This window comes from Portunus trituberculatus, chromosome 1 (genome assembly GCF_017591435.1).
Source record: "Portunus trituberculatus isolate SZX2019 chromosome 1, ASM1759143v1, whole genome shotgun sequence".
In the NCBI taxonomy this organism is placed as follows: domain Eukaryota; kingdom Metazoa; phylum Arthropoda; class Malacostraca; order Decapoda; family Portunidae; genus Portunus; species Portunus trituberculatus.
In genome coordinates this window covers 4,835,248-4,855,247 of record NC_059255.1, presented here as the reverse complement: position 1 = coordinate 4,855,247, position 20,000 = coordinate 4,835,248, and the positions used below count along the sequence as shown (strand labels likewise).

Sequence of the window (20,000 nt, the reverse complement as noted above, 5' to 3'; positions counted from 1 at the left end):
TGGAAAATGGTATGTGGTTTTTGGGATGTTTCAGGGTGTTTTGGTGTGTTTTGGGGGTGTTTTTGTGTGTTTTTGTGTATTTTTGGATGTTTTGGGGTGTTTGGATATGTTTTGGGTGATTTGGTGTGTGTTTTGGGGGATTTTGTGTGTGATTTGGTGTTTTGTGTTGTTTTGGGGGTGTTTGGGTGTGTTTGGATGTTTTGGGGATGTTTGGTTGTGTTTGGATGTGTTTGGATGTGTTTTGCAGTATTTTGGTGTGTTTTGAGGTGCTTTGGGGGTGTGTTGAGGTGTTTTGGTGTGTTTATGTGTGTTTTGGTGTATTTGGTGCATTCTGAGTGTGTTTATGTGTGTTTTGAGTGTATTAAAGTGTGTTTTAAGAAGTGTTTAAAAAATCATTTTAAATATACAACGTTTTTCATACTCTTGAGTGAGTGTATGTGTGTGTGTGTGTGTGTGTGTGTGTGTGTGTGTGTGTGTGTGTGTGTGTGTGTGTGTGTGTGTGTGATTAAATATATATATGCAAACAAGTACTAATTTCTCTCTCTCTCTCTCTCTCTCTCTCTCTCTCTCTCTCTCTCTCTCTCTCCACAGCGGAGGTAGCGAGGAGGGTGGAGGAAAGGAAGAAAATGAAGCAGAAGAAAGTGGAAGGGATTGACAACATGATAGAGGAGGTAAGGAGAGAGAGAGTGGTGATGGTGGTGGAGGTTATGATTATTGATAGTGGTGAGGAGGAGGAAGAGGAGGAGGAGGAGGAGGAAAAATTGTGTTAGTAAGAGAAATAGAAGAAGAAGAGGAGAAATTGTGATGAAGTAAGAGGAGGAGGAAGAAGAAGAAGAAGAAGAGGAGGAGGAGGAGGAGGAGGAGCTATAAATTAAACTAAATAATAATTACTAATATTTTTTCTATTTTATTATCATCATTATTATTATTATTATTATTATTATTATTATTATTATTATTATTATTATTATCTATAAATATATTCGCTTTATTAATCTCTCTCTCTCTCTCTCTCTCTCTCTCTCTCTCTCTCTCTCTCTCTCTCTCTCTCTCTCTCTCTCTCTCTCTCTCTCTCTCTCTCTCTCTCTCTCCCTAGATCAAAGAGGAAGACATCAAGAAAGAAATTAAGCAAGAGACTCCAGATGACCTAACGTCCGGGATGACCTCACTTGACCCAGTCACCGGCGAGCTCAGGAGGTCACCGCTGGACCCCCCCGAGGCTGAGATCAAGGAGGAGGTGAAGGACGTCAAGGAGGAGAAGGAGGAGGAAGAGAAAAGGGAGTCAGGGGTCAAGACTAGGACAAGAACTGGGTCGTTGGTTCCTAAACAGTTCGCAGTGGATGACCTCAGGCGCAGGATACCGCCCCCCTCTGACCTCGACACCAAGGAGGGGGTCAAGGATGGGCCGGAGGGGGTCAAACTTGTCCAGCTTCAGAATAATAGTACGTGTGTGTGTGTGTGTACGATTTATTTTATTTATTTATTTTATTTATTTATTTTTTTTTTTTTTTTTTTTTGGGGGTGGGTGGTGGTTGTTGTTGTTGTTGTTGTTGTTGAGGTTATATATATATACATGCTATTGAGGTTTTTAGATTCGTAAACTAATATAACACACACACACACACACACACACACACACACACACACACACACACACACACACACACACACACAAAACACCAAAACACCACAAACACCACAAAACACAAACACACAAACACCCCAAACACACACACCAAAAACACACCCAAAACACACTCACACCCCACAAACACACCTAACCTAATTTTTGTACCCCCAGACCAGCACTACAGGCTCGGGTGTGACGGGAAATACAAGGTGTACGTCAACCAGTACACCAACAACCCTCTGGCACTCAACAAACTCCAGCACAACGAAGAGAGGGACAAGAAACGCCATCTCTCTCACAAGTTTAGCCTTACTCCCACGTCTGATTTTAAGTGGAATGGGGTTATGCATGGTACGTTTAGGGACTTGACGGGGTTACTGGGATGTTTAGGGGGGCTTCAGGGGGTTACTGGGATGTTTTGAGGTGTTTTAGAAGATTTTTTGAGTGTTTTGGGGATGTTTTGAGGGTGTTGTGGTGTTTTTAGGATGTTTTAGAGGGTTTTTTGAGTGTTTTGGGGATGTTTTGAGGATTTTGGGGTGTTTTGAGGTGTTTTGGGATGTTTTGAGGTGTTTTGAGGGTTTTGAGTGTTTTGGGATGTTTTGAGGGTTTTGTGGTGTTTTGGGATGTTTTGAGATGTTTTAGAGGGTTTTGAGTGTTTTGGGGATGTTTTGAGGTGTTTTGAGGGTTTTGTGGTGTTTTGGGATGTTTTGAGGTGTTTTGGGTGTATTGGGTATGTTTTGAGTGTTTTAGAGGGTTTTGAGTGTTTTGGGGATGTTTTGAGGGTTATGTGGGTTTTTGGGATGTTTTGAGGTGTTTTAGAGAGTTTTTTTAGTGTTTTGGGGATGTTTTGAGGTGTTTTGAGGGGTTTGTGGTGTTTTGGGGATGTTTTGAGGGGTTTTGAATGGGTTTAGGGGGTTTGTTGAAATGTTTTGGGGTGTTTTGAGTTTTTTGTGGTGGTGTGTTTTATTATGATATTTTGGGGTGCTTTGAGGTGTTTCCATTGTGTTTGAGATTTATTGGGATGTTTTCGGGGTGTTTTGATGTTTGTTGGTGTGTTTTGGGTGTTGTAGGGTGTTTTGGGGTATTTGGGAATTTTAGGGGTGTTTGGAGTGTTTTGATGTGTGTTGTGTGTGTTGTGTTTTGGGATGATTTGAATGTGTTTTGGGAGGTTTGAGTGTGTTTTGGGGTGTTTTGAGTGTGTTTTGGGGTGTCTGAGTGTGTTTTGGGGTGTTTTGAAGATTTGGGGTGTCTGAGTGTGTTTGAGGGTGTTTTGAGTGTGTTTTGGAGTGTTTTGAAGATTTGGGGGTGTTTGAAGTACGTTTGGGTGTGTTTGTTGTATTGTAGCATGCTTGAGTTCAGTGTTTTGAGTGTGTTTTGGGTTATTTAAAGTTTTAAGTACTTTTGAGTGTGTATGGCTGATTTTTGACCAGCCTAACCTAACCTAACCTAACTTAATTTAACTTAAACTTAACTTAACCCCCACAGGCAACATAGAGACACTAATATCCACAATTCGCCACACCATCCTCTCGCTGGAGCAGAACATATCCATCCACCTTTACCATCCACATTGGTCTACCATCCGCAAGTGGTGGAATGCGGCAGTGCTGGCGGCCACCGAGCCACATCAGTTCTCCAAGGTGTTGATGTGGCTGGTGGCGTGTATCAAGCCTGTCGTCTTTAATCCGGTGTGGCACGACTCCTTGGGGCATGTCAGGTGGGTGTTGTGGTGTTGTGGGGTGTTTTTGGTGTGTTGTGGGATGTTTTTGGTGTGGTTTGGGGTGTTTTTAGTGTGTTTTGGGTGCGTTTTGGATATTTTATGATGTTGTGAGGTGTTCAGGTGTGTTTGTGTGTTTTAGGGATGTTTTAGGAAGTGTTTGTGTGTTTTAGGGTGTTTTGGTGTGTGTTTCTGTGTTTTAGGGAAGTTTTGTGGTGTTGTGAGGTGTTTATGGAGTGTTTGATGTGTGTTTTGGGTGTATTTTGTGTGTTGGTGTTACTGTGGGGTGTGACTGTTTTTGAGGGTGTTGTGTGGTGTTGTGAGGTGAGGTATTTGGGGGTGTTTTGAGTGTTTAGATGTTTTGAATGAGAGAATTAGCATTTTTATAGCTTATACCAGATATTAATTCTCTCTCTCTCTCTCTCTCTCTCTCTCTCTCTCTCTCTCTCTCTCTCTCTCTCTCTCTCTCTCTCTCTCTCTCTCTCTCTCTCCACAGGTTCAACAGAGTGACAGCATTAGAGAGAGAGGAGAAGAAGAAGCAGGAGAAGAGAGACAAGAAGGAGGTGGATCAAGAGGAACCAAGGCCTGTTACCATGATTAAATACACACTGGGACTCAAACACCAGGTCTGTCTGTATGTATGTATGTATGTGTGTGTGTGTGTGTGTGTGTGTGTGTGTTTTTTTTTTTTTTTTTATTTATTTATTTGTGTTTGTGTGTCTGTGTGTGTGTGTGTGAGAGAGAGAGAGGTTTAATTTGTTTTGTTTTTGTGTGTGAAAGAGAGAAGCCAGCATTTTCTCTCTCTCTCTCTCTCTCTCTCTCTCTCTCTCTCTCTCTCTCTCTCTCTCTCTCTCTCTCTCCCCAGTGTGTGTGTGAGAGAGAGAGAGAGAAGAAAGAAAATAAACTAAAAGAAAGAAAGAGAGAGAGAGAGAGAGAGAGAGAGAAAAATAAAATATCTTAAACAAAACAAAAAAAACAAATAAATAAATAAACTAACTGAGCCGAACCCCACAGGTCTGGAAATTGAAGGGTGAGGAATACCGCGTGCACGGATGTGGGGTTGGCAGTGGGTCTCGGCAAACCGCCCAGCCCGACACACCCCCATGGGCTCTGTGGGGCTGCGTGCGGGGGCTAGCAAGCATATGGTCCCTGTGAAGAGCTCCGGGGGGCTGAAATCTCTCTCGGTAAACCCTGGGATATACAAACAGCTGGCTGCCAAGAATCCTTCCCTGCGTCCTTCACTCCTATCGCCCAAACAGAGGAAGGAGGAGGAGGAAGAGGGCTGTGAGGAGAAGAAGGAGATTTTGATAACTGGTCCTAGTAAGTGTTTGTGTGTTTGTGGGTGTTTTTTGGAGTGTTTGAATGTGTTTTTGGATGTTTGAGTGTTTTTGGGGCGTTTGTGTGTGTGTTTGGGATGTTTTGTGGGTGTTTCAGTGTGTTTGTTGGTTTTGAGTGTTTGTGTGTGTTTGAGTGTGTTTTTGGAGTGTTTGAGAGTTGTTGGGGTGTGTTTGGAGTGTTTGAGTGTGTTTTTGGGATGTTTTACTGTGTTTGGATGTGCTTTGAGTGTGTCTGTGTGTGTGTTTACCTAGGAAGAAGGAGGAGGAGATGGAGATTTTGAAAACTGTCCCTAGTAAGTGTTTGAGTGTTTTTGGGAGTGTTTGGGTGTTTGAGTGTGTTTGGGGGTGTTTAAGTGTGTTTTTGGGATATTTTACTGTGTTTGGATGTGTGTGTGTGTGTGAGTTTACTAAGTTTTATTTATATTGCATACCATACATACTTTCCAAACACCACAGAACACCCCTAAAGACACCCAAACACCCCCAAAACACATCCCAACACCCCAAAACACAGAGCACACCCTAAACAAATCCAAAACACCCAAAATACACCTAAAACACCTCAAAATACCCCCAAACACCACAACACCTCCTAACATCCCAAAAACACCCCAAAACACACCCAAAACCCCCAAATCACACCTAAAATGCCCCAAAACACCTCAAAAACACCTAGAACACCCCAAAATACCTCAAAACACCCCAAAAACACTCTAAACACACCCAAAACACCCCAAAAACACCCTTAACACACCCAAAACACCCCTACCTCAGAAACACCTCTAAACACCCTAAACACACCCCCACCTCAAACACACCCCCACTTCAAAAACACCCAGAACACACAAAAACACACCTAAACACCCCAAACACACCAAAAAACACCCAGAATATCCCAAACACTCCCAAAACACCACAAAAATACCCAAAACACCACAAAACAGCCTTGAACACCCCAAACACCCCAAAAACACACCTAAACATGCAAAACACACCAAAATCACCCAAAACACACCAAAAACACCCTCAACACCACAAACACCAAAACACCCAAAACACCCCAAAACACACCCAAAACACCCTCATTACCACAAACACCCCAAAAACACACCAAAAACACACAAAAACACTCCCAACACCACAAAAACACCCCAAAACACCACCAAGCACTCTTCGATCCCTTTTCCAGGCGGCCAGCAGAAGGTAGAAGTGGGAAACGTAACCCTAGAGGAATTATTTGAGTCTGACGGCAGAATTAATGTCTCGCACGGCCTCACACATCGGTCCAGGTTCTTGTACCCTAAGGTGGCCCGCGGCTGTAGCCTGGATGGTCTCCTGGGACGGTGTATTGCGCAGCGGGGCCAGGACAGCAAGGACAAGGAGATGGCCAAGGTATAACAGCCATTATTATTATTTTTTTTTTTTTTATCTTTTTCCTTATTTGGTTTATTTTGAAGTGGGGGGCTAAAATAATTCTCTCTCTCTCTCTCTCTCTCTCTCTCTCTCTCTCTCTCTCTCTCTCTCTCTCTCTCTCTCGGCAAGTTTGAGTGTGTTTAGGCAAGTTTGGGTGTATTTCGAGTGTGTTTTGTGAAATTTTACTATGTTTAATAGTCAATAAACACACTAACATACCTCTCTCTCTCTCTCTCTCTCTCTCTCTGAACCATACAGAAACCCACCACCACCACCACCAACAATAACAACAACAACAACAACAGCGGAGAGGATGAGGAAGATGATGTCGATGTAGAAAATGAAGACACAGACGCGACACTCAGCGACACATCGGACACAGCAATTGAAGAGATCCCAGCATCACAGAGGTCAACAATACACAAACAGCGACCTGCCGGGAATTTACTAAAGGAGGTCAGGTCACTCAAAACCAAGTACGAGGCCCTGGATACTCAAGACGGGTTCATGATGTGTTATTCGGCGTGCTGTCGGAGAGACGGTCGGTGCAGCTGTTATTCATCGCTGTGTCTCCTCAAAGCGCGGACGAAAGAACGCTTGGTGAATGCCGTTAATAATTACCGCATTGTTGCCAGTAAACCAGCACCATTTGAGGAAGTCGGGTCGCATTCCCCAGTGCGTTTTGACCCCAAGGTTGATGACGGAGGGAATGGCGACAGCGATGGCCGGTCGTCACGCGCCAGTGGGGAGATAAAGATCCGTGTCGACGAGGATATGGACGACGCAAGCCAGGGGTCAACAGGTTTGGAGCGAAGCGGAGGTGTGCCAACAACTGGAGCGGAGACTAGCACTGAATCACCAGCAGGGCGTTTTTATTTGAAGAAAACTGGTGACCGACGGAAGCGACCGGCTCACCGTCTGCCACAACTGTCTGTTTTCCGCATCGGTCGCCGGAAAACGAAAGGTGTTGACCGCGCAGACGACAGGCGGTGTAGCATACTGGTGGTGGCCGGTTGGGAGCTGCGGTTACTGGCCAGGAAGGGCGGCCGGTACCACGTGCAAGGGTTCAACCACAACGCTAAGGCAAACCAGGTGGTCTGGCCTTACCCCTGTCCCCGGCCGGTCTTCAAAACAACCTGGCTGTACCGCACCGCCACCACACCCACCCTCAACACCGCGTCCATGCAGCTGCGGATTCTATGGGTGTGTCTACGCTGGGACGACATGCAGGAGAAGGGGCCGGGGGACGGGCGTAAACAAGTCACCACCGACATGGAGATCATACAGACGGAGGTGTTGAAACGTAAACACTCCGGAAGGTTCCTGGAGCGCACCTCGTACCTCAGGCGGAAGGTTATCATCCCCTTCGATGTCCCCAAGCCTGTCAGAGGTAAGTTTTGGGTGTTTTGTGGGGGCATTTGGGTGTGTTTTGGGGGGGTTTTGGGTGTGTTTGGAGTGTGTTGTGGGACATTGGGGTGTTTAGGCATCTGTTGTGGGTGTGTTTGGAAGGTGTTGTGGGGTTTTGGGTGTTTTGGAGGTTTAGGTGTGTGTTGGGGTGTTTGAGGTGTGTTGGGCATTTCTTTGTGGTGTGGGAGTGTCTTAGGGGTGTGTTGGTGTGTGTTTCTGAGTGTTTTTAGTTTAGTATGGTTTATTGCAGGTATTTCTGTGTGTCTGTTTTGTGTGTGTTAAAGTGTATTGTTTGATTGTGTGTGTGTGTGTCACTGACCATGGCTCCCGTGTGGCGCAGAGTTCACGCCGTCGCAGCGCAGTGGTCTGCGGAAGCGTCGGCGGGCACAGTCTCCGGTGAACACACAGCCGCAGAGTGTGGAGGAGTGGGTGGAGGAGGACAAGCTGGACCTGTGGGAGATCCGCTTCTTTGGGGAGTGTCTGGAGCGCGCTGCGGTGGTGACGCGGCGCGGTGGCGGCGTGGAGCGTGGTGAGGTGACAGCAGCAGCAGCGGGTGGCGGTGGCAGCAGTGGCGGGGCGACGGGTGCGGCGTCCAGCCCGGCGGAGATCAGGGCACGCATGGAGGAGCAACTCAAGATCCAGCGGGCAAACTTCAACCAGAAGAGAGCGGCGGAGGGCGGCAGCAGCAGCAGTGTGGCCCTCACCCGCGGCGGGGTGGTGAAGCTGTCCCTGTGCTCCAGTGGGGCCAGTAGCGGGGCCGGTGGGCGTCTGGCAGCCCCGAAGGTGGTGCAGAGCGGGGCGTCCACCATCATGGCGGTGGGGGGACAGCTCCCTGCGCTGGTGGGGGGCAAGAAGATTGTGGCAGCCCACGAGGGACGTATCATCACTGTGCAGACCGCCCCGGCCGCCGCCGCTGCCACCGCCACGTCCAGCAGCACTGCGGAGGGCGGGGCGGCCTCCACCATCAGCCTGGGTAGCAGCACCATCTTCCCTGTGGGCGGGGCAGGGGGCGGGGCGGCCAAGGTGCAGGTGGCAGCAGCCGGCAGCAAGGTGATCCGCCTGCAGCCGCTGGCTGGCGGGTCAGGCCACCGCGTCATCCTGCCCCGTGCCTCCGCCACCCCACAGCAGCTCACCCCCGCCCTGCGGTCACCCCGCCCTGTGGCACCAGCCCCGTCCTCCACCACCACCACTGCCGCCGTGGTGAGTAGCAGCGGGGCGGGGGCAGGGCGGGGCACGGGGCAGCAGATCCACATCATCCGGCTGATGGACGGACAGCTGCAGGTGCGGGGCCTGCTGGAGGGGCAGCATGTGGTGCAGAAGGATGGCAAGGTGCACTTCATCACCAAGCCGGCCACTGCAGCGGCGGGCGGCGGCGGCGGCGGCAGTGGGGGGGTGGCCCCAGCCATCCAGGTGACCCAGCAGACCAAGCCCTGCGGGGACGCCCCAAAGGCACACGTCCTCAAGGTCAACGGCCAGCAGGTCCTGGTGCGCCACAACACCGATGCCACCAAGACCCTGCTGGCCCCTGCCCCCCCATCCACTCCCTCCACAGACACCACCACCACCACTCCCTCCTCCACCGCACCCACCACCACCACCACCGCCGCCATCCGGCCAGCTGGCCACACCTCGCCCCGCATCAAGACCATCCTGGCCCCGGACGGCACCATGGTGAAGACAGTGCTGGCCAACAGTGCCAACACCACCACCTCCACCACCACCACCATACCAACACCCACCACCACCACAGCCACCACCACCACATCAGACACCACCACCACCACTACAACCACCACGACCACCACCACCACCACAGCCAGCACCACCACAAACACCATCACCAGCACCACTACCAGCACTGCCACCACCACCACCACTACGGGCAGCAGCACCACCACCACCACAGGGTCTGGGGGCGGGGGCGGGGGGGGCAGCAGTCTAACGTTGCGGGTGCAGGTGCGGATGACAGAGCAGGGGCCCAAAACCATCATCCAGGGTCTGCAGATGGGCGTGGCACTCACCAAGGACCACATCATGGCCATCCAGCAGCAGGTCCGGAACATGCTGGCACAGTGTGAGTCTTCAACACCACCTACAACACCAATAACCACCTATAACACCAGTAAACACCAATAACACCACCTTTACCATTATCCTTGCCCTTACAATACCCTTACAACACCAACAATACCACTATTTCATCACCAACACCACCACTTACCCTTACATCACCACCACCACCCTTACAACACCAATCTTGCCTTATACCATCCTTAGAACACCATTAGAACACCACCTACACCACCACAACACCACTCTTCCCTTTACAACACCATTTCAACACTTCATCCTTGTTATTTGTTATTGTTATTGTTGTCATTCTCCTCCTCCTCCTCCTCCTCCTCCTCCTCCTCCTCCTCTAATTTTTTTTTTTTTTTTACATTTTTTTGTGTTTTAAAAATTTGAGTAGTTTATTTATTCAAGTTTAATCTCTCTCTCTCTCTCTCTCTCTCTCTCTCTCTCTCTCTCTCTCTCTCTCTCTCTCTCTCTCTCTCTCTCTCTCTCTCTCTCTCTCAACAGATAAGCTACAAGTGAACCAGCTGTCTCCCTTAATGACACTGACTCTGCATATGCCAAACAAACAAACAACAGCGAACCAGCAACAACAACAACAACAGCAACAACAACAACAACAAGAGGAAGGCTCGACCACTAAGCAGGTTTCCACAACTCAAAATCAGGTGTGTGTGTGTGTGTGTGTGTGTGTTGGATAAAAATGTGTTTGTATTTATGTTAGTAATAGGATTGGAGACAATGTGTGTGTGTGTTTTAAAGATTCGTTTTCTCAAATCCTTCTGCGCTTCATCTCCACTATTTCAAAAGGGTTTATTTAAATTTGCAAGAGTTTTTAAGGGTGTTTTTACAGTTCTAGAGGCAGAGTGACAAGATTTTACGGTTCTAGAGGCAGAGTGACAAGATTTCTGCATTATTAACTGGAGAAACACTCTTGAAAACCCTGCCAATGTGTGTATCTATATGTGAGTGTGTACTAAATTTCTCTCTCTCTCTCTCTGCGGCAGACAGTGGCATCGGAGGGCGGTGTGGGGGGGGGTGAGGCAGACAAGGTGGCGGCAGCAAGCAAGACCTCCACCGGCACTCCAGTCAATGTCTCGCCAAAGAAATTCGTCCTGACTCCAGAGTATATTCAGCAGAGTGAGTGTTTAGGCGGGACGGGGCGGGGCTGGGGCAAGGCGGGGCGGGCTGGGGCTGGGCTGGGATAGACTGAACATGGCTCTTAAACAAATCATTAAAAAAAAAGAAAGAAAAGAAAGGATAAGTGTAGGTTAGGTTAGGTTAGCATTTTAGTTAATTTTAAATGGTTTATGTTGAGTATTTAATGTTTTTTCAATACTTTTTAATAATTAGACTACTACTACTACTACTACTACTGACCCCTGCCTTTAACCGCCCCCCCGCAGCCATCAAGTCAGCGCTGAGCCGGGAAGACCTCGCTCCGGAAATTGAAGAGAAATTGATGCAGTTTCAAAAATACAACAACGAGCAGACCAAGAAGGAGGAAGGCACCGGTCTGTCCGCCGCCACAGCCGCCACCGCCGCCACCCCCGCCTCCGCCCTCACTGCAACGGCAACGGCGACCAGGAGCGGCGGTGTGGCAAGGAAGGCTGCAGTTAATTCTCTCACAGCCTCACGGAACTCTGGGGTCAAGAGAAGTAGAGACCAGGTGTGTGTGTGTCTGTGTGTCTGTCTGTTGTCTGTTGTGTGTGTGTGTGTATCTGTCTGTCTGTTGTATTTACCTAATTGTATTTACCTAATTGTAACATACGGGAAAAGAGCTATGCTCGTGTTGTCCCGTCTCCATATCTATTAATGTCCAGCTTTTTCTTAAAATCATGAATATTCCGTGCGTTGACCACTTCCACGTCTAAACTATTCCATGCTTCCACCCTTCTATGAGGAAGCTATATTTTTCACATCTCTCCTATAAGTGGCCATTTTAGTTTTTCCCATGCCCTCTCGACATTCTTTCATTCCACATACACAGATCTTCCCTATCCATTTTTCCATGCCAATCATCACTCTGTATATTGCTATCAGGTCTCCCTTTCTTCTGTTTTCCAGGGTCGGAAGTTGCATTCTTTTCAGTCTGTCTTCATAAGTCAAATCTCTTAAGTCAGGCACCATTTTGTTGCAGCCCTCTGTACTTTCTCTAGTTTCCTTATGTGTTTCTTTAAGTTCGAGCCCACTGTATTGTTGCATATTCAAGCCTCGGTCTTATCATTGCAGTAATTATTTTCTTCATCATTTCTTCATCTAAATATACGAACGCCACTCTTATGTTCCTCAATAAGTTCAATACTTATCCAATTATTTTGTTTATATGTCTCTCTGGCGATAGGTCATTGGTAATTGTCACCCCAAGGTCTTTTTCTTCATGACTGGTTTTTATGTCTTCATTTAGTGTGTGTGTGTGTGTGTGTCTTTGTCTTTGTTTTTTTGTGTCTATGTCTGTGTGTGTGTGTGTGTGTGTGTGTCTGTGTCTGTCTGTCTGTCTGTCTGTCTGTCGTTTGTGTGTCTTTGTGTCTCTATGTCTGTGTGTGTGTGTGAGAGAGAGATAAAGAGAAAGAGAGAGAGCGCACACCTTAACCCTACATAATCCCTAACCTAACCTAACCTAACAGGACGATGCAGACTGGGACCCATCAGAGGAAGGCAGCGGGGTCCTACCAGTCGCCACAACCCCCACCACAAAATCACGCTCGAAAAAGCACCGTGGCGAATCCAGATCTTCGGAAACAACGTCGAAATCTAAGAAATCATCAGCAAAGGCGGAAGCAGTCGATGCAAAGAAGAGACAAGCACTACAGCATAAACTGGACTCTCTGATGACCAGACACAAGGACTTGCTGAAGAAGGATATCCTGAAGAAGCGGGCGCAGCTGGAGAAGGAACTGCAGGTCGAGATTCATGTAAGTGTTTTTGGGGTGTGTTTGTGGTGTTGTGGGGTGTTTTTTGGGTGTTTTTGTGGTGTTTTTTTTGGGGTTAGAAGGAATTACAGGTCGAGATTCATGTATGTAAGTGTTTTTGGGGTGTGTTTGAGGTGTTGTGGGATGTGTTTGAGGTGTTGTGGGGTGTTTTGGGGTGTTTTTGAGGCTTAGAAGGAATTACAGGTCGAGATTCATGTATGTAAGTGTTTTTGGGGTGTGTTTGTGGTGTTGTGGGGTGTTTTGGGGTGTTTTTTTGGACTTAGAAGGAATTACAGGTCGAGATTCATGCATGTAAGTGTTTTTGGGGTGTGTTTGTGGTGTTGTGGGGTGTTTTTTGGGGGTTAGAAGGAATTACAGGTCGAGATTCATGTATGTAAATGTTTTTGGGGTGTGTTTGTGGTGTTGTGGGGTGTTTTTGGGTGTTTTGTGGTGTTTTGGGGTTAGAAGGAATTACAGGTCGAGATTCATGTACATAAGTGTTTGTGGTGTTATGGGGTGTTTTTCGAGGCTTAGAAGGAATTACAGGTTGAGATTCATGTAAATGTTTTTGGGAGTGGTTTTGGGGTGTTTTTGGTGTGTTGTGGGGTGTTTTTGGTGTGTTGTGTGGTGTTTTGAGGTGTTTTAATATGTTGTGGGGTGTTTTTGGTGTGTTGTGGGATGTTTTTGGTGTGTTGTGTGGTGTTTTGGGGTGTTTTGGGGATGTATGAGTGTATTTTGGGTGTTTTGGGTGTTTTGGTGTGTTGTGTGGTGTTTGGGGTGTTTGGGTGTATTTGGGGTGTTTTTGCAGTGTTGTGTGGTGTTTTGGGATATGTTTGGGGGTGTATGAGTGTATTTTGGGTGTTTTTGCAGTGTTATGTGGTGTTTTGGGGGGTGTTTGTGTTTCTTGGGGATTTTCAAGGTGTATGTTTATATTTTGTGGTGGTTTGAGGTGTTTTTGGGGTGTTTTGGTGTGTGTGTTTTTGTGGAAGTTATTATGTTTAAGAATGTTTTTTTGTGGTTTTAGCAGAAAAGATTGTGTTGGGGGAGCATTTTTTGTGTTTTTAGTGGAAATAATGATGATGTTCAAGGATATGTGTTGAAATAATGGCCGTCTTAAATAATTACTCTTTTATGGTTGTCGCAAAAAATTGATTCAGGTTTTCAAGAGTGTTTATGTTAAGTGTGTATGTATCTAATCTCTCTCTCTCTCTCTCTCTCTCTCTCTCTCTCTCTCTCTCTCTCTCTCTCTCTCTCTCTCTCTCTCTCTCTCTCTCTCTCTCTCTCTCTCTCTCTCTCTCTCTCTCTCTCTCTCTCTGCAGAAGGAGCTCTCAGTCGCTAAGTTACAATTGCAGCTGCAGGAGAAGACCAAGGCAGAGGCATTAGTCACCACCTCCTCCCAGCGAAAGAAGAAGACAGGTACGCACACACACACACACACACACACACTTAAAACACTCAAAACACACTCAAACACTCTTAAAACGCTCAAAAGACAGACACATACCATGCAATACACACACACACACACACACACACACACACACACACACACACACACACACACACACACACACACACACACACACACACTCTTTCAACTAGACATAAGGATTCAAAACCCTTTAAAAGGAAAATGTAAGGAATTTAACAGCAAATATAAAAGAAATTGAACCCTTTCTAATGACAGTATGAGGAATCTAACACCCTTTTTACCAATCAAAGAACTGAATCCCTTAAAAAATTAATCTGTATGGAATTCAACACCTTTTTAACTAAACATAAGGAATCCAACCCTTTTTAATGACACTACAAGAAATTCAACACCTTTTTTAACTAAATATAAGGAATGAAACACCATTTTTGGCCAATATAAGTAATTGAAACCTCATATTTCAGTCATAGATTCCTCAGGTGTAGGGGGCCAGGCTGGAGGGGGTGAGATCGGGGGGCATCTGGTCCATACCCCCTCCCCGCCTACTCTGGACACCCCCCAAGGCAAGCATCACTCCAAGACCTCCTCCATTTCTTCCTCCTCCAAGCCCAATGCCTCCTCCTCCTCCTCCTCCTCTTCCAAGTCCTCCTCGGCTGCAAAGAAATCGGCGAAGAATAAAAACAAGAAGATTGTGTGTATTTGTCGCACTCCGTTTGACGACACTAAGTGAGTCGATGTTGTTGTTGTAGTAGTAGTAGTAGTAGTAGTAGTAGTAGTAGTAGTAGTAGTAGTATGTTTTATCTATCTATTTATCTATAACTTGCTGACAATATTTCACACACACACACACACACACACACACACACACACACACACACACACCTTAAAACACTTATTTATTTATTTATTTGTTCTTGTGCAGGTTAAGTCAGGTCAGGTCACACTCATCTTGTATCAACTGGCTATTTCTCCAAGGTTCTGTGTGGGGGTGTGACCTGTCTGGCAATTTAGGTTAGGTTAGGTCAAGTTAGGTCAATTTAGGTCAGGTTAGGTTAGATTAGGTCACTCTCATCTTGTATTAATCGTGTATATCTTCCCAGGTTCTATGTGGGGTGTGACCTGTGTGGCAACTGGTTCCATGGCGACTGTGTGGGCATCACGGAGGCAATGAGTCGCAGCATGACGGAGTATGTGTGTGACGACTGTGCCAACGCTAAGCTCAACAGGGAACTCTTCTGCTTCTGCCGCCAGGTGTGTGTGTGTGTGTGCGTCTGTGTGTTGAGAGAGAGAGAGAGAGAGAGAGAGACCTAATTTAACGCACCGCCCAAAAAAAGACTTTCTAACCCAAAACTAATGTCCCCATCAGAGAGAGAGAGAGAGAGAGAGAAATAACGTTACACAACCCCCCTAACACACAGCTATATAATTAGAGAGAGAGAGAGAGAGAGAGAGAGAAACAAAATGAAAAATGAAAAAAAAAATTGAGAAAACAAAATTAAAAAGGAAAAAAATTGAAAGAAAGAAAAAAAAAGGAATAAAGAAAAAGAGAGAGAGAGAGAGAGAGAGAGACAGATAGACAGACAGAGAAACAACAACAAAATAGAAAGAAAAAAAAAAAAAAAAAAAAAAAAAACTAACCTTACTTAACCCCTCCCCCCCCATCCCCAGCCTTACGACGAGACCCAGTTCTACATCTGCTGCGAACAGTGTGAGGACTGGTACCACGGCAAGTGTGTGGGGATCATGCAGACTGAGGCAGACGATATTGACGACTATATTTGCCCTAAGTGTGACGCAAACAATGTCTGGAACTACCCCTGCCAGAAGACACTCTCTGCTAAGGACTATACCGACCTTAGAAAAGTTACCAAGAGTCTCATTGTAAGTGTGTCCAGATGTTTTGAGGGTTTTGTGTGTTTTGTAGGGTGTTTTTGTGTGTTTTTAGGTTGTTTGAGTGTGTTTTGAGGTGTTTTTAGTGTTTTTGTGTGTTTTGAGGTGTTTTTAGTGTGTTTTTGTGTATTTTGGTGTGTTTTGAGGTGTTTTGTGTGTTTTGGGATATTTTGTGGTGTTTTTGTGTGTTTTGGGGTGTTTTGTGTTTAAGAAGGTTTTGTGTGTTTTGGGATGTGTTTGTGTGTTTTGGGGGTGTTTTGGTGTGTTTAAGAAGGTTTTTGTGTGTTTTGGGATGTTTTTGTGTGTTTTGTGTACGTTTGAGTGTGTTTTGTGTATGTTTGAGTGTGTTTTTTGGGATGTTTGAGTGCTTTGTACATTTGAGTGTGTCTGGAACTACCCCTGCCAGAAGACACTCTCTGCTAAGGACTATACCGACCTTAGAAAAGTTACCAAGAGTCTCATTGTAAGTGTGTCCAGGTGTTTTGGGGGGTTTTGAGGGTGTTTTGAGGGGTTTTTGTGTGTTTAAGAGGGTTTTGTGTGTTTTGTAGGGTGTTTTTGTGTGTTTTTAGGTTGTTTGAGTGTGTTTTGGGTGTTTTAGTGTGTTTTTTGTGTATTTTGGGGTGTTGTTGTGTTTAGAGGGTTTTGTGTGTTTTGGGATGTTTTGTGTGTTTTGGGATGTTTTGTGTGTTTTGGGTGTTTTGTGTGTTTAGAAAGGTTTTGTGTGTTTTGGGATGTTTTGTGTGTTTTGGGTGTATTTTGGGTGTTTTGTGTGTTTGGGAGTGTTTTGTGTTTAAGAGGTTTTTTGTGTGTTTTGGGATGTTTTTTGTGTTTTTAGGGTGTTTGGGTGTGTTTAGAGTGTTTTTGTGTGTTTTGGGATGTTTGAGTGTGTTTTATGTACATTTGAGTGTGTTTTGGGGGATGTTTGAGTGTTTTGTGTACGTTTGAGTGTGTTTTGGGGATATTTGAGTGTGTTGTGTATGTTTGAGTGTGTTTTGTGTACATTTGAGTGTGTTGTGTACATTTGAGTGTGTTTCTGGGGCTAGTATTGCATTTGCCCTAAGTGTGACTCCAACAATGTCTGGAACTACCCCTGCCAGAAGACACTCTCCGCTAAGGACTTACCGACCTTAGAAAACTTACCAAGAGTCTCATTGTAAGTGTGTCCAGGTGTTTTGGGGGGTTTTGAGGGTGTGTTTGGGTGTTTTGTGTGTTTTGGGATGTTTTGTGTGTTTTGGGGATGTTTTTGTGTGTTTTGGGATGTTTTTGTGTGTTTTGGGATGTTTTTGTGTGTATATGTGTGTTTAGGGTGTTTTAGTGTTTTGGGGTGTTTTGTGGTTTCAAGTGGTTTTGGGGCAATTTAGTGTTTCTAGGGGTGTATGAGTGTGTTGTGGGGCATTTTAGAGTGTGTTTCTGGTGTATTTTGAGTGTTTGTAGTGTTTTTAACGAGTTTATGAATGTATTAGTGGTGTGAAATGTGTGTTTTTGGGGAAAGGGATTAAGTCTCTCTCTCTCTCTCTCTCTCTCTCTCTCTCTCTCTCTCTCTCTCTCTCTCTCTCTCTCTCTCTCTCTCTCTCTCTCTCTCTCCTATATTGCAAACCTCCCTGTTCTTCTTATCTATTTTTTATCTATTTATTTATTTATTTATCTAATCATCTATTTATTTATATACTTATTTATTTATTTATCTATCTATCTATCTATCTATCTATCTATCTATCTATTTATTTACGTTTTTTTTCCAGCCCTCTCAGTTCCTAATATGATAACCAGTGTGTCGTTATTCCTTCCCCAGCAACACAAGAATGCGTGGCCCTTCCTGGAACCAGTGGACCCTTCAGAGGTGCCCGACTACTACAAGGTGGTGAAGGAACCCATGGACCTTAAGACAGTGGAGAGCCGTGTCGAGGAAAAAGCTTACCAAAGACTTGCGCAGTTTGTGGGTGACGTCATGCTGGTGTTTGACAATTGCCGACTTTACAACCCGCCCAATTCCTCGTTCTGCTCCTGCGCCACCACCTTAGAGAGCTTCTTCTGCCAAAAACTGCGGAGTTTGAAGCTCAGACTTGGCCCGAAGCCTTAAATATTGGTTGTGGTTGTGCGTGTGTGCGCTGGTGGATGTGTGAGTGCGTGTGTTTGTGTGTAGCCTTCTGAGACCTATCTGTGGGTTTAGAGGCATGGAAAAGAGTACTGATCATTTCCAAGCCTCTAAAATGTGAACCTACAGTGCTGGAACTCTTTAAAAAGGCCTCTACTGCTGGAAAATAAGTACTGTGGATTTAAAAGCCTTCAGGACCTACATTGTGTTGGAAAAATGTACGTATAGGCCTGGAACTCATTTAAAAAGGCTTGTACCACTGGAAATTATGTACCTCTATTATTTCTAAGCCTCTGGAACCAATGTGGGGCTGAAAACACACCGAAACTGCTGAAAACTCTCTCAGAAAACCTTGTAGCCACTGGAAGATAATTACCTCTCTCATTTTCAAGGCTGTGGAAGCAATGTGGGGCTGAAAACACACCAAAACAGCTAAAACTCACAAAAATAACCTTGTAACCACTGGAAAACAATTACCCCTCTCATTTTCAAGGCTGTGGAACGAATTTAGGGGCTGAAAATACACCAAAACAGCTAAAACTCACAAAAATAACCTTGTAACCACTGGAAAATATGTACCTCTGTCATTATGTACCTTTAAAAACACTGGAACTACATTAATAAACTTCTAGAACACACTTGAAACTTTAAAAACTAAAAAAAAACATTCTGGAACCCACTTTTTACCACTGGAAAGCACCTGGAAACCTTCTGGAACCTGTGTACAGCTGGAAGAACACCACTAAACCTGCCTGGAACCTTTGTGGGACTAGAATGAAGTTATTTAAAGGGTAGGAATGCATTTAAGAGATCCTGCATTGGTATCTTGGCTGGAAAACTGCCTGGAAACTGAAAAATGCTGGTAAGGACAAAAATTCACTCGGAAGATGGGGAAAATGAAACTAGAGGTAAAAAGGAAGAGAAAAGAAGTATAAGAGATTAAAGAGAGGAGATAGAGAAAGAGAGAGAGAGAGAGAGAAAAGAAGAAACAGGAAATGGAGAAGAGGAGAGAAAGAGAGAGAAGGAAAAGGAGGAAAAGAAGAAAGAAAGGAGAGAGGAGAAGAAAAGAATGAAGCAAGGAAGAGAAGAGAGAGAAGAAAGGAAAGGAAGAAGAAAACGAAGAAATAAAGAAGACGAGAAGAAGAAAATTAAGTGAAAGAAGAGGAAGAGGAAGAAAGTTGAGATGATAATGGTGATGATAGTGATGATGATGATGGTGATAAAAATAATGGTGATAGACAAAAAAATAACTCGTCTAAGAAAGAAAAAAAAGATAGTGAGAGAGAGAGAGAGAGAGGGCATTTAATCAGCAATATATTTAGACGATGATGGTGATAAAGGCAAAATCATGATAATGGTGATATGTGTGTTTGGAAGCAAAAATGGTGACTGACAGGTATTTATTCAGATGATGGTGATGATGATAGACACAAAAACATCATTATCTCTTCTGAACACATGGATAAAAATGGTGATAGTGCATTTAACCATTATTTTCTCACCCCTATCCTCCTCTTCTTCCTCTCTTCCTCTTCCATCTCGTTTTCTTTCTGCCTCTGTCTTTCTCTCTCTCTCTCTCTCTCTCTCTTCCCTCTCCTCTCCCTTTTTTTCCTCTTTCTCTCTCTCTTCCTCCTTTTCTTCCTCTCTTTTCATCCTCTCTTCCTCCATTTCTTCCTCTCTCTCCATCTTTCTTCCTCTCTTCCTGCCTCTCCTTCTCTCTCCTTTCTTCTTTCCTTCCTTCCTTCCTTCCTTCACAACAACAACATCACAAGGAACAATAAAATAATAATAAAAATTTAAAAGAAAAGGAAAAATTATTATTGTTATTATTTATTTATTTATTTTTAGGGTGGGTGACGGAAAGACAGATGATGATGATGATAGTTGTTTACATTGGCGAGTTGGCGGTGGTGGTGGTTGATGATTGTTATTGTGATGTTGAGTGTGTGTTTCTCTCTCTCTCTCTCTCTCTCTCTCTCTCTCTCTCTCTCTCTCTCTCTCTCTCTCTCTCTCTCTCTCTCTCTCTCTCTCTCTCTCTATTTATGTATAGTGTAAATAATATAACGTAATCTTATTTTTTGTATGAGAAGAGAA

General features: G+C 45.1%; 1 protein-coding gene across 1 annotated transcript in view; it reads left to right on the top strand.

Moving 5' to 3' along the window:
• Nucleotides 1-18,859, top strand: part of LOC123513879 (nucleosome-remodeling factor subunit NURF301-like) — a 27,227-nt gene extending 8,368 nt beyond the window's left edge. The window contains 20 exon segments of the mRNA XM_045271362.1: nt 1-9; nt 592-671; nt 1,097-1,442; nt 1,802-1,981; nt 3,116-3,347; nt 3,844-3,973; nt 4,362-4,398; nt 4,401-4,667; nt 5,874-6,076; nt 6,356-7,487; nt 7,845-9,578; nt 10,085-10,245; nt 10,585-10,717; nt 10,984-11,246; nt 12,205-12,492; nt 13,809-13,905; nt 14,386-14,647; nt 15,022-15,172; nt 15,590-15,802; nt 17,604-18,859. The exon segment at nt 1-9 is cut by the window's left edge and continues 200 nt beyond it. Of these exon segments, the coding sequence (XP_045127297.1) occupies nt 1-9; nt 592-671; nt 1,097-1,442; nt 1,802-1,981; nt 3,116-3,347; nt 3,844-3,973; nt 4,362-4,398; nt 4,401-4,667; nt 5,874-6,076; nt 6,356-7,487; nt 7,845-9,578; nt 10,085-10,245; nt 10,585-10,717; nt 10,984-11,246; nt 12,205-12,492; nt 13,809-13,905; nt 14,386-14,647; nt 15,022-15,172; nt 15,590-15,802; nt 17,604-17,891 (6,206 nt within the window). The 3' untranslated portion in view covers nt 17,892-18,859.
• Nucleotides 18,860-20,000: the final 1,141 nt, after the last annotated feature.